The sequence below is a fragment of the Elephas maximus genome, chromosome X (genome assembly GCF_024166365.1).
Source record: "Elephas maximus indicus isolate mEleMax1 chromosome X, mEleMax1 primary haplotype, whole genome shotgun sequence".
NCBI lineage: Eukaryota > Metazoa > Chordata > Mammalia > Proboscidea > Elephantidae > Elephas > Elephas maximus.
In genome coordinates, this window is record NC_064846.1 from 121,245,145 (window position 1) to 121,257,691 (window position 12,547).

The 12,547-nt window shown below is 41.8% G+C and overlaps 1 protein-coding gene across 1 annotated transcript in view; it reads right to left on the reverse strand.

Annotated features, from left to right (window-relative positions):
* Positions 1-676: 676 nt before the first annotated feature.
* CCNB3 (cyclin B3) overlaps positions 677-12,547 on the reverse strand; it is a 104,522-nt gene continuing 92,651 nt past the window's right edge. The window contains exons 10-12 of the mRNA XM_049871857.1: positions 6,829-6,978; positions 1,048-1,178; positions 677-808 (exon numbers count right to left, since the gene is read on the reverse strand). Coding sequence (XP_049727814.1) covers positions 736-808; positions 1,048-1,178; positions 6,829-6,978 — 354 coding nt within the window. The 3' untranslated portion in view covers positions 677-735. The remainder of the gene's footprint in view (positions 809-1,047; positions 1,179-6,828; positions 6,979-12,547) is intronic.

Below are 12,547 nucleotides of genomic sequence, written 5' to 3' on the forward strand. Positions count from 1 at the left end.
CAATATTCTGCTGCTATTCATAAGGTTTTCACTGGCTAATGCTTTTCAGAAGTAGACTGCTGGGTCCTTCTTCCTAGTCTGTCAGTCTGGAAGCTCAGCTGAAACCTGTCCTCCATGGGTGACCCTGCTGGTATCTGAATACCGGTGGCATAGCTTCCAGCATCACAGCAACACGCAAGCCCCCACGGTACAACAAACTGACAGGCACGTGAGGGCAGACAAGATTAGACAGGCCTAGAAATAAAAAATAACACATGTGAGGAAGGTGCTTCTTTGTTCAATCAAATATACGAGACCAAATGGGCAACTCCTCCTGAGAAGGCAGGAAGGGACAGGAACTGGACGAATGGACACAGGGAACTTGGGGCAGAAAATGCTGTAACGTTGTGGGGATTGCAACCAATATCACAAAACAGTATGTATATAAATTTTTGAATGAGTAATTAACTTGAGCTGTAAACTTTCACCTAAAGCACAATAAAATTTTAAAAAAGAGATGAGTCATGTTAACAAGAACCATTAATTTTTTTATTAAATTTATAATCAAATACTATGATAATTTCTTCTCTTTCATAAAAAACTTAAATATTTACAACATTATCAGTTTGCAGAAAAAAAAAACAAAGAAAATAAGTAACCAAAAGACAAATTTAAACACAGAATAAATACAGCCTATTAATGTGTCTGCCTGGCTCTCATGGCTGTTGTCAGGGTATCAGACTCTCAGTCTCAAAATCAGTAATAGTTCAAGATCTCCTCCAGATTCAACATGTCCAAGGGGGGTATTTTGGTGACTTCAAAGAAGACCCTGCAAAAGGAAGAGACATCTGCTCAATATAAAATAGGACAAAGCCTACCATGCTCCATAGGACAAGGAGGACATAGCACCCCAGGTTCCCTATTTTGCTTTAACTCTAGAGCAGCAAAGAAAGTAAAATTGTCTGAATTCTTCTTTTTTTCATTAAATGAAGACAGTCTGAGCCTAGTGTTTTAAGGCTTCCCCAGGTCTGAATACAACCCCAACCTCATCCAGGGCTTGGTACTTACTGGTGAGAATACTTGGAATACACAGTCTTGAGCCTGTCACAAGATTGAAAAGTCAACATGATGTTCAGCTGCCTGACCAAGGGGTGAAGATCAGAGGTCTTATAGCCACTGTAATATTCCAGGGTAGGAGCCTGATAGAAGCAACATGAACAGTAATTTCTACTACAGGAAGCAGATTCTTCCTCCGTCTCTGCTATCCCAAGCCTAAACTTCCCATCCATGGTACAGTCATGAGTAACAGTCCAAATATTTTAAAAACCCATACAGCACAGATACTGACCAATAACTATAGGGTACTATCTAGAAGAACGGATTCCAGTATCCAAATATACCTGCTAGATATTAGCTCTGGTCATAGGTGATCATGTAAGCTGAAATCCATCAAATAATCTAAGGAACACGACTGATTTTGTAATTTACTCAGTCTCAGGTCCAGGGCCAATGGTCAGACAATTCCCAGAACAAACTTCAGGTTCCAACTCAACAGCCAACAGAAATTAAGGCTGTTTCTCTTATGACTATCATTCCATACATTCATTCAGTTCTTAAGAATAACTATTATGCGGCAGAAGCAGGATAGCAGAGTGTTTAAGAGCAAAGGTTCTGGATGCAGATTGCTTGGCTTCAAATCTCAGCTTCATGGCCTTGAGCTAGTTATTTAACCTCTTGGTGCCTCAGCTTCTTTGTATGGCAAATGAGGGCCACTACAGTAATTATATCATAGGATTAAATGAATTAATATATATAAAGCACATAGAGCAAGGTCTAGCATACAGTAAGTACCCAATCAATATCAGCTAGGATTAATAATACCAAACCCTATGTAGGATGCTGGGAATACAAAGATTAATAGTAAGGCTCAAGTTCTTGGGGAGTCTGTAGTCTAGTGGGAGAGACACATAAACAGAGAGTTACAAACTATGTGGTAAGTGCTATAATGGAAGTGAGCATGGGATACTGGAGGTACAGAGCAGCAGGGCCAATGAACTCTGGCTGGAAAAGTCACAGAAAGCTTCTAGAGGAGGGCACATTTGCAGTGGGTATTGAAAGAAAAGTGGGAGCTCAACAGGCAGAGAAAGGAAGAAGACTTATTCTGTAAGTCAGTGGCTTTCTAAAAGTGTTTTACATTCTTTTCCTTGATTTCTTTTTTTTTTCCCAAATAGCTTGCCTGGAAGCCTAAATATCTAACCGAGAATCAGAGGAGGGGGCCTATAAGCCCACCAATTTGGATCCCTTTGCCTTTTAAGTGGCCCCTGAGACACTTCTGCAGGAACCCCAGGGCTCTACCAAATACTGTTTGGAAACCACTGCTACACGCAAAGGGCAGTCATTGGAATGTTGAACATGGAAGTAACACATGGAGGCAACACACCATACTGTGTGTGTGTGTTAAATAAGATTAACGGTGTCACTGCCACTGTGTTGGTTCAGGCTCTCAATGTTTCACCTTGACAATTATGATAGCCTACTCACTGATGTTCCTACCTTTAGACTCTCTCTCATCTAATATACCTCATATACAGTACTGTTTCCAAAATACACAAACAGGAGTATGCTACTTTCTTGCCTAAAAGACCTCCAATGCCTTAGAATAAAGTGGGTTTCTCAGCATGGCATACAACGTCCCTTACAACCTGATGACAGCCTACCATTTTGATATCATCTCTCACCAGTCCCTGTTTTTTCATATATGTGTATATATATTTTTTACTGTGGTGAAATAATATACAAAACATACCCCAATTCAACAATTTCCCTATTAATTTACTCCCTGCTCTATCCATAGCAGATTTCATATTCTGCCTCAAATATATCACACTCTTTTCTTAGTGCCTTCACATCTTTGCAAATACCACTCTGCCTTGAATGTCTCCTCTCATAAATTCCTACTCATCTTTCAAGACTCAGCTTAAAAGTGATCTCTTTTGTAAAGCTTTAGTTATAGGAAAGACAGTATAACATAGGGGACTGTGGAGCCAGACTACCAGAGTTAAAATCAGGGCTGACATTTGGCTGATATTCACTAGTATAAGCCATTAAAAAAAAAACCCACTGTGTTAAAACACTGAAATATTTCTATACTGGCTGGCAAACAATTTGCTGCCTTGATGCTCTCAATTGCCTTCTTCCGGACCCACTGGACTTTCCTAGAGTCCAAGGGTCAGAGCCTAGCTTAGCATGGGGACTCCAGGACTGTGGCTCCAGAGTGCTGGTCACATCCATTATGCAGTAGTTATATATTTTGAATACCACTCCTAGTTCTCAAAGCGTAGATCTCTTTCCCATTAGCTGTATAAACATGGAAGTTATTTAAATTCTCAGTGCCTTAGTTTCTCAACTGTAAATAGGGATAATAGTCCTGATCTCGTAAGGTTGTTGGGAAGATTAAATGAGTTAATACGCAAAGTGCTTAGAACACTGTCTAAGCTCTTAATGAATGCTAGCCATTATTATTATTATTTATTCTTTTTTGTCATCATCACTGTCTCTCATTGAATGCTTTCTCTGTCCCAGGAAATTTCACTATGTTCTTAGCACACAGAGGTTTTCCCATCAGTAGTGGCATGAAAATTTCTAGATAGGAGGGACATAGGGGTGGTTAGAAAAAGGGGTTGATTTGCACAGGATGCATACTCTTTTTTACTTGGATTACATGTTAACATCAACAAATATTCAAAGGTCTTTAAAGTTTCTTTTATTCACAATTTTTCATAAAATTGAGAAAGCATCAAATATGATTTTTATTTGTATAGGAATAGAAGGCTTAGGGGATCTTACCCATCAGAGTAGAGCACTAAAGTCATACCTCTGAGTTCTCCATTATACATATGGACAGTTGCTTTCACTACTCTATTTGCACTGGCCGACCTTGCTGACAGGACTGTAAGGCGCAGGGATGGAAGGAGGTCAGGGATAAGAAGTGGGCCTACCCCACCCCCCTGCTTCAACTAGAATAACTCCACATTAGTTTGCTTTGCAATATTGGGCTTTGTGGTAAGCCTTCTTTGGAAAAAGGGTACAGTGACTGTTTTGGATTGAACTGTGTTCCCCATAAAAGATACCTTGAAGTCCTAGCCCCTGTACCTGTGAACGTGACCATATTTGGGAATAGGGTTTTTCTTTTGTTATGTTGATAAGATCATACCACAGTAGGGTGGATTCTAAACTTAATCCCTTCTGAGTGGTCTCTTATAAAAAGGAAAAACAGACAGAGAGACATACATAGGGAGAGGACAGACACTATGTGAGGATGGAGACAGATACATCTATAAAGGATTGCCAGCAGCTACTAAAAACTAAAAGAGACAAAGAAGAGTCGATGCCCTGAACTCTGAGAAAATACATTTCTGTTCTTTAAAGCCACCTACTTGTGGTTATTTTTGTTACAGTGGCACTAGAAAACTAAGAATTTGCACCTAATAGTGGGATCCTGCTACAACAAATAACTAAAAATGTGGAAGGGGCTTTGGAATTGGGTAATGGGTAGAGACTGGAGGAGTTTTGAGGTACTTGACAATAAGGTCTAGATTTCCTCGAAGAGGCTGTTGGTAGAACTATGGATATTAAAGGTGATTCTGATGAGGGCTCAGAAAGGATTGAGAGGTGTGGGGAATTTCTGTTGTTATGAACAGAATGTTGCTACAATGTGGAAGTTAAATGCATTTCTGGTGAGGCTTTAAAAGGAAACAATGAACATGTTATTTGGACGCTGGAGGAAAGGCAATCTTGTTATAAGGTAGCAAAGACTTGTGAATTATGTTCAAATGTTTTGTGGAAAGTAGAACTTGTAAGTAAGCAATGAACTTGGATATTTAGCTGAGGAGATTTCTAAGTGAAATCCTGAAGGTGCAGTGTGGTTTTTCCTTGCTGCTTATAGTAAATATGGGAGGAAATAGGCAGACTGATAAATGAACTATTAGGTAAAATGAAATCAGAACTTGAAGATAGGCATGTGACCTATGGATTCAACCAACCATTTCAGCAGAAACACTCCCAGTTTAGAATGAAGGGAACAAAGACGGGACAAAATGAAGTAAAGCTGTCCAATTCCTGTAATTATATAGGCAGAAACAGGACAATGGAGCAACTTAGCTGTGAATATCTGTTGTCCCCCAAGAAAAGGAAAAGACAATCCTGGGAGCAGTTTAGAGATCAGCAGGACTGGTAAAAGGAGCATGAGGAGGCAGGGTCACCAATTCCTGGGCTTCAAAGGGTAGGGTCACCCCTAGGTTTCAAAGGGTGAGACCATCACCTCAGCTCCAGAGCGTGAGGCTGTTATGCCAGTAGGTTGGGAGAGTGGGGCTGCTCAGGACTGAGAGGATAGGGCAATCAACCTGATGGGCCAGAAGAACAGGACCTTCCCAAACCAGAGATGATAGAGCTGCCACCCAGGGCTGCAGGGGCCCCACTCAAAGTCCAGAGGGCAGGGCCAATGCCCAGATGGTTCTGAAACACAGATTACTTTCAAGTCTTGAGATCTAAAAGCATTTGCCCTGCTGGGTTTTGGACTTGCTTGGTGCCCGTGACCCCTTCTTTCCCTCCCATTTCCCCCCTTTGAAATGCAACTGTTGCCTTATGTCTGTTTCACCATTATACTTTGGAAGCAGGTAACTTGTATTCTACATTTCACAGGTCTACAGATGAAGAGAAGTTTGTCCCAGGATGGATCATACCCAGAGTCTCACCTATATTTGATATAGATAACTCGGAAGATAAGATTTTAGACTTAAAGTGGATGCTGAAATGGGTTGATTTTGGGGATGCTGGGATGGAGTGAATGTGCGTTGCATGTGAAAAGGACATGAATTTTGGGGGGCAAAATGTGGAACGTTACGGATTGAATGTATCCCCCAGAATATATGTTGAAATCCTAACTCCTGTATCTGTGAATGTGACTCTGTTTGGGAATAGGGTTTTCTTTTGTAATGTTAATGAGGTTATACCAGAGTAGGGTAGGTCCTAAACCTAATCCCTTCTAAGTGGTCTTTTTTAAAAAAGGAAAAATCAGACACAGGGCGAAGACAGACACCATGTGATGAAAGAGGCAGAGGCATCTATAAGCAATGACAACAAAAAAACCAAATCTGCTGTCATCGAGTCAATTCCGACTCATAGCTATCCTATAAGACAGAATAGAACTGCCTCATAGAGTTTCCAAGGGGTGCCTGGTGGATTTGAACCGCCAACCTTTTGGGTAGCTCTTAACCATTATGCCACCAGGGTTTCCAATATAAGCAACAAAGGAATGCCAATGGTTGCTGGCAGCCACCAGAAACTAGGTGAGAGGCTAACAGAAGAAATCAACAGGGCTGAGACCTGAATTTGGTCTTTTAGCCTGCAGAAATGTGAGAAAACATATTTCTGTATTTCAAAGCCACCCACTTGTGGTATTCTTGTTACAGCCAAAACAAACAAAAAAACCCACTGCCATCAAGTCGATTTTGATTCATAGCAACCCTACAGGACACAGTACAATGCCCCATAAGGTTTCCAAGGAGCGGCTGGTGGATTCCAACTGCCAACCTTTTTGTTAACAGCCATAGCTCTCCACTGTGCCACCAAGGTTCCAGCACTAGGTAAATAAGACGGTTACTAAGAAAAATATTTTAAAATCATTGCTGTAGAAACCCTTTTGGGCAGCCAGGCACCTAAGTTGTTGAGGTATTAAGGAATTCATAACTTTGGGTATGTGGCAGTTTTTTCACTCAGAGTTTCCCACATCTTCCCTCCGAGTCAACCCTGTTTTTGAATTCCAACCCCTTGCCCCCTGCAAGTGTTTACCCAGTGTCCAAGCTTCTCCATGTAGAGGGCCAGGAGGAAGGAGCTAGCAGCTAGCTTGGAAGCCCTCTCCTGGATATAGTCATATTCTTGCAGGGTCATCTCACAGATGAAGCGGGACAAGGTCAGGGTCTTCATATTGGCACGGACACACTAAAAGTAGCAAGAAGACAGGCTCAACAACCAATTTGGAAAACCAGAACCAACCAGAAGTCTCCTCTATACCCACCCTCTCCACTTATCCCACCCCGGGACTAAATCCTATCTGCTTGAGAAATTTACCTCTCCTGCCTCCATGGTTCATCCTAAGGTCCCTAACCCAAAAAGAACAGAATCTTTATGAGCAGATTCTGAAATCAGCACTGGGAACTGCCGACTTTGGGGTTTTAAACTAAATTCTCAAATGTGTTCTTCCACCTACCTTTTTTGTAACAGTCATCCTTTGAAGAGCCAAAGTCCTCCCACTCTGACTTGGACCTTGCTCCACCCTAGAAGATGGTCCAGGATCCAAGAGAACCCTTTCTCTTCTCTTGTTTGAACCTCTTTTAAAAATTGTGGCCACACGCACAGACACAGAAAATTACAGAATGAACATGCAGCATACAACAAAAAATTACAAAGTGACCTTCTGTGTAACCAATACCCAGGTGAAGAAAAAGAACTAGCATCCCTCAAAAATTGCCCAGATATCCCTTCCTGGTTAAAGTATTGTCTTCCCTAGCCCTACTATGCCCTCACCTCAAAGCCTTATGGGCATGGAACAACCAGAATGCAATTAAAGAGAATGCTGATGCACTGTGAAAAACGTAACTAATGGTACTGAACAATTTGTGTAGAAATTGTCAAATGTGAACCTAATTTGCCGTGTAAACATTCACTGAAAAAACAATGAAGTTTTTTTTTTTTTTTAAATCTTGTAACACAGGGAATATAGGGTAGAGGAGTGTGCTGCCTCATTAAGGGGAGAGCAACTAGGAGTACACAGCAACGTGTACATAAGCTTTTAGTTATGACAGACTGGCTTGATTTGTAAACTTTCACTCAAAGCACAATAAAAAGAGGCGGGGCAAGATGCCAGAGTAGTCAGATTCTTCTGGTGATCCCTCTTATAACAAAGACCCGAAAAAACAAGTGAAATGATTATATATATGAAAAGCTAGAGCCCAGAACATCAAAGGCAAAGTTAGAAAACAGACTGAGCAGCAGGGGGAGGGAGAGATGGTTCAGAAGTGGTGAGGAGCTGCCGGACCTGAATCACCGAGAAACCTCAGGCACCATTCCCTGGAGCGACTGCGGCAGTAATGGCAGTAGTTTTTCCGACGTGGTTTCCTCAGGAGAGACAGTGAGCTGCACAGCCTACTAAAGCCTCCGGAAACAGATAAGAATAGTACTGTAGGCAAAAGCTAAGTATTTGCGTTTATTTTACCGCGACCCCTGCCCCCAAGCCTGCTTCAGCGGCTGTCGATTTCCCTGGGCCTGAGACAGGTCCTGCTGTGCACCTGAGCCATTCTCCCAGCCTTGGAGAAGGAGTAAATTCACAATTTGGGGAAAAGATAATCTGCCAGCTCTGCTAAGCTGGGAGCTCAGGACAGGAACAGCTCCTGTCCAGGCATAAACGGTCTGCAGACTTAGAATATATTTCACCCCTGCATGGACCTGTGTGGGCCCATTTCAGGAGAATAGGCCCTTGTTGGCAGACTGCAACTGTTTCAGCTGTGCGCTGGAGAGGTGGATGTTTGATTCTTGACACCGCTTCACCTATCAAACAGGGTCCCCACCTACTCACATCAGGGGCCTAAGGACTGGTAGCTCCACCCACGTCATCTCACCACCTGTGACAGAGGTCAAAGGATGACTTGTACCTCCCAATCCTTAAACCAAAAGCACTGGGTGCCCGTGGTCTGGCTGCAGAACCCACTCACCTGTGCGCTCTATGGAACAGGGATGTGCTTTCCTCACAGACACTCAGGGGATGATTGTCAGCCCTCTGCCTTATAAAGAGCACAATCCCCTGCTGCAATCAGACACCTGTACCTACACCAATCACCGCTGCCCCTCTAATACAGCAGAAGAGAGCCCATACCACATATCTGATGACCAACTACTTAGACACCTGGAATTAATCGATACAAGAAAAATGAATGGACTCCTAGGCTCATATATCTGGTAACAGCTTTAGCTATCTGGTGACAGGAAGTTAAAGCTTCAAAGGCAAAAATAATCAAGCTTGCTCACTCAAGCAGCCTATTTGGGCATATCGAAATAAAGCAAGAAGCTAGGATACAGTAAGCAAACATAAAATAAACTAATACGATAACTTATAGATGGCTGGGAGACAACATTCAATATCAAATCACATAAAGAAGCAGACCATGCTCACTTCAACAAGCTGCCAAAACAAAGAATCCAGGAATCCTGCAAATGAAGGTGCCTTCCTGGAACTGCCAGATGCAGAATATAAAAGATTAATATACAGTATGCTTCAAGATATAAGGAAGAAGATCAGGCAAAATGCAGAACAAGCCAAGGAACACACAGATAAAGCAGCTGAAGAAATTAAAAAGGTTATTCAAGAAAATAATGAAAAATTTAATAGACTGCAAGAATCCACAGAGAGACAGCAATCAGAAATTCAGAAGATTAACAAAACAATTACAGCATTAAACAACTCAAGAGAAAGTCAAAGGAGGAGAACTGAGGAAGAAGAAGGCAGAATTAGTGAGACTGAAGAACATGGAACCAATATATTCAAAGAAAAATCCTATAAAAGAATTTGAAAAAATGAAGAAACCTTAAGAATCATGTGCAACTCAATCAAGAGAAATAACCTACAAGTGACTGCAGTACCAGAACAGGGAGGGATAACAGAAAATACAGAGAAACTTATTGAAGATTTCTTGGGAGAAAACTTCCCTGATATGGAGAAAGATGAGAAGATATCTATCCAAGATGCTCATCAAACTTCACGTGAGACAGATCTCAAAAGAAACTCACCGGGCCATGTTATAATAAAACTTGCCAAAACCAAAGATAGGGAAAGAATTTTAAGAGCGGCCAGGAATAAATGAAAAGTCACCTATAAAGGAGAGTCAATAAGCATAAGCTTGGACTACTTGGCAGAAACCATGCAGGCAAGATGGCAATGGGATGACTTATATAAAGCACTGAAGGAAAAAAATTGCCAGCCAAGAATCACATATCCAGCAAAACTGTCTTTTAAATATGAAGGCATTTCCAAATAAACAGAAGTTTAGGGAATTCATAAAAGCCAAACCAAAACTACAAGAAATAATAAAGGAAGTTTTCTGGTCAGAAAAACAATAATATCAGATAATCGACCCAAGACAAGAATACCAGACAGAGCAACCAAGTGTCAACTCAGATAGGGAAACCACAAAAATAAATGAAGATTAAAAAAAAAAATGCTTAGGGCAGAGCCACGATAGCAGAATAGACACACGATTCCAGCGAGCCCTCTTTACAACAAAGACCCGAAAAAACAAGTGAAACGAGTATATCTGTGCCTGGCTGGGAGCCCTGAGCATCAAAGGCAAGCTTAGACAACGAACAGAGGGGCAGGGAGAGGGAGAGACTGTTTAGAAGTGGAGAGGAGTTACCAGACCAGAATTGTGGGAAGCCCTCAGGCACCATTCCCAGAGCGGCGGCGGTGGGCTACTACTAGCGTTCGGCAGCAGTTTCCTCAGGGAGAAGCAGCCAGCCATACAGCCTGCTCACACCTCTGGAACCTGAGAAGAACGGTGCTCTCAGCAAAAGCTAAGTACTTACGTATATTTTACCATGCCCCCCGACCCCCAAGCCGGCTTCAGCGGCTGAATCCCTGGGCCTGAGATAGACCCTGGTGAGCACCTAGAGCCATCCTCCCGGCCTTGGGGAAGGAAAAAAATTGCAATTGTGGGGAAAAGAAAATGTGCTAGCTCCATTAACCGGGGGAGCTCAGGACAGAAGTGGCTCCAGTCCAGGCACAAACTGTCCGTGGACCTTAAGCACCTTTCCCTTCTGCATGGACATGTGTGGGCCTATTTCAGGAGAATTGGCCCTTGTTGGCAAACTCCAACCATTTCAACGGTATGGTGGAGAGGTGGCTGTTTGATGTTTGACATTGCTTTGCCTATTAAACAAGGCCCTCACCTACCCACATCAGGGACCTAAGGACTCTAGCTCCACTCAGGTCACCCAGCCACCTGCGACAGGGGTCCAAAGATAACAGGTACCTCCCATTCCTTAAAACCAAAAACTTTGAGAGAGGCGAGGCCAAGATGGCGGACTGGGTGGACGCTACCACGGATCCCTCTTGCAACAAAGACTCGGAAAAACAAGTGAATCGATCACATACATAAAAAACTATGAACTCTGAACAACAAACACAGACTTAGAGACGGAGAACGAACAAATACGGGGAGGCAGCGATTGTTTTCAGAGCCTGGAGCCAGCGTACCAGTCAGCAGATTTTCTGGAAAAAACTAGTTTCCCAGTGATGGCTCGGAGACAGCAATCCATATCAAACCACATAAAGAAGCAGACCATGACAGCTTCTCCAACCCCCCAAACAAAAGAATCAAAATCTTTCCCAAATGAAGATACAATCCTGGAATTATTAGATACAGAATATAAAAAACTAATTTACAGAATGCTTCAAGACATCACAAAGGAAATAAGGCAAACTGCAGAAAAAGCCAAGGAACACACTGATAAAACTGTTGAAGAACTCAAAAAGATTATTCAAGAACATAGTGGAAAAATTAAGAAGTTGCAAGAATCCATAGAGAGACAGCATGTAGAAATCCAAAAGATTAACAATAAAATTACAGAATTAGATAACGCAATAGGAAGTCAGAGGAGCAGACTCGAGCAATTAGAATGCAGACTGGGACATCTGGAGGACTAGGGAATCAACACCAACATAGCTGAAAAAAAATCAGATAAAAGAATTAAAAACAATGAAGAAACCCTAAGAATCATGTGGGACTCTATCAAGAAGGATAACGTCCGAGTGATTGGAGTCCCAGAACAGGGAGGGGGGACAGAAAACACAGAGAAAATAGTTGAAGAACTCCTGACACAAAACTTCCCTGACATCATGAAAGACGAAAGGATATCTATCCAAGATGCTCATCGAACCCCATTTAAGATTGATCCAGAAAGAAAAACACCAAGACATATTATCATCAAACTCGCCAAAACCAAAGATAAACAGAAAATTTTACAAGCAGCCAGGGAGAAAAGAAAGGTTTCCTTCAAGGGAGAATCAATAAGAATAAGTTCAGACTACTCAGCAGACACCATGCAGGCAAGAAGGGAATGGGACGACATATACAGAGCACTGAAGGAGAAAAACTGCCAGCCAAGGATCATATATCCAGCAAAACTCTCTCTGAAATATGAAGGCGAAATTAAGATATTTACAGATAAACACAAGTTTAGAGAATTTGCAAAAACCAAACCAAAGCTACAAGAAATACTAAAGGATATTGTTTGGTCAGAAAACCAATAATATCAGGTACCAGCACAATACAAGGTCACAAAACAGAACGTCCTGATATCAACTCAAATAGGGAAATCACAAAAACAAACAAATTAAGATTAATTAAAAAATAAATAAATGAAATAATACACATAACAGGGAATCATGGAAGTCAACAGGTAAAAAATCACAATAATCAAAAAGAGGGACTAAATACAGGAGGCATTGAACTGCCAGATG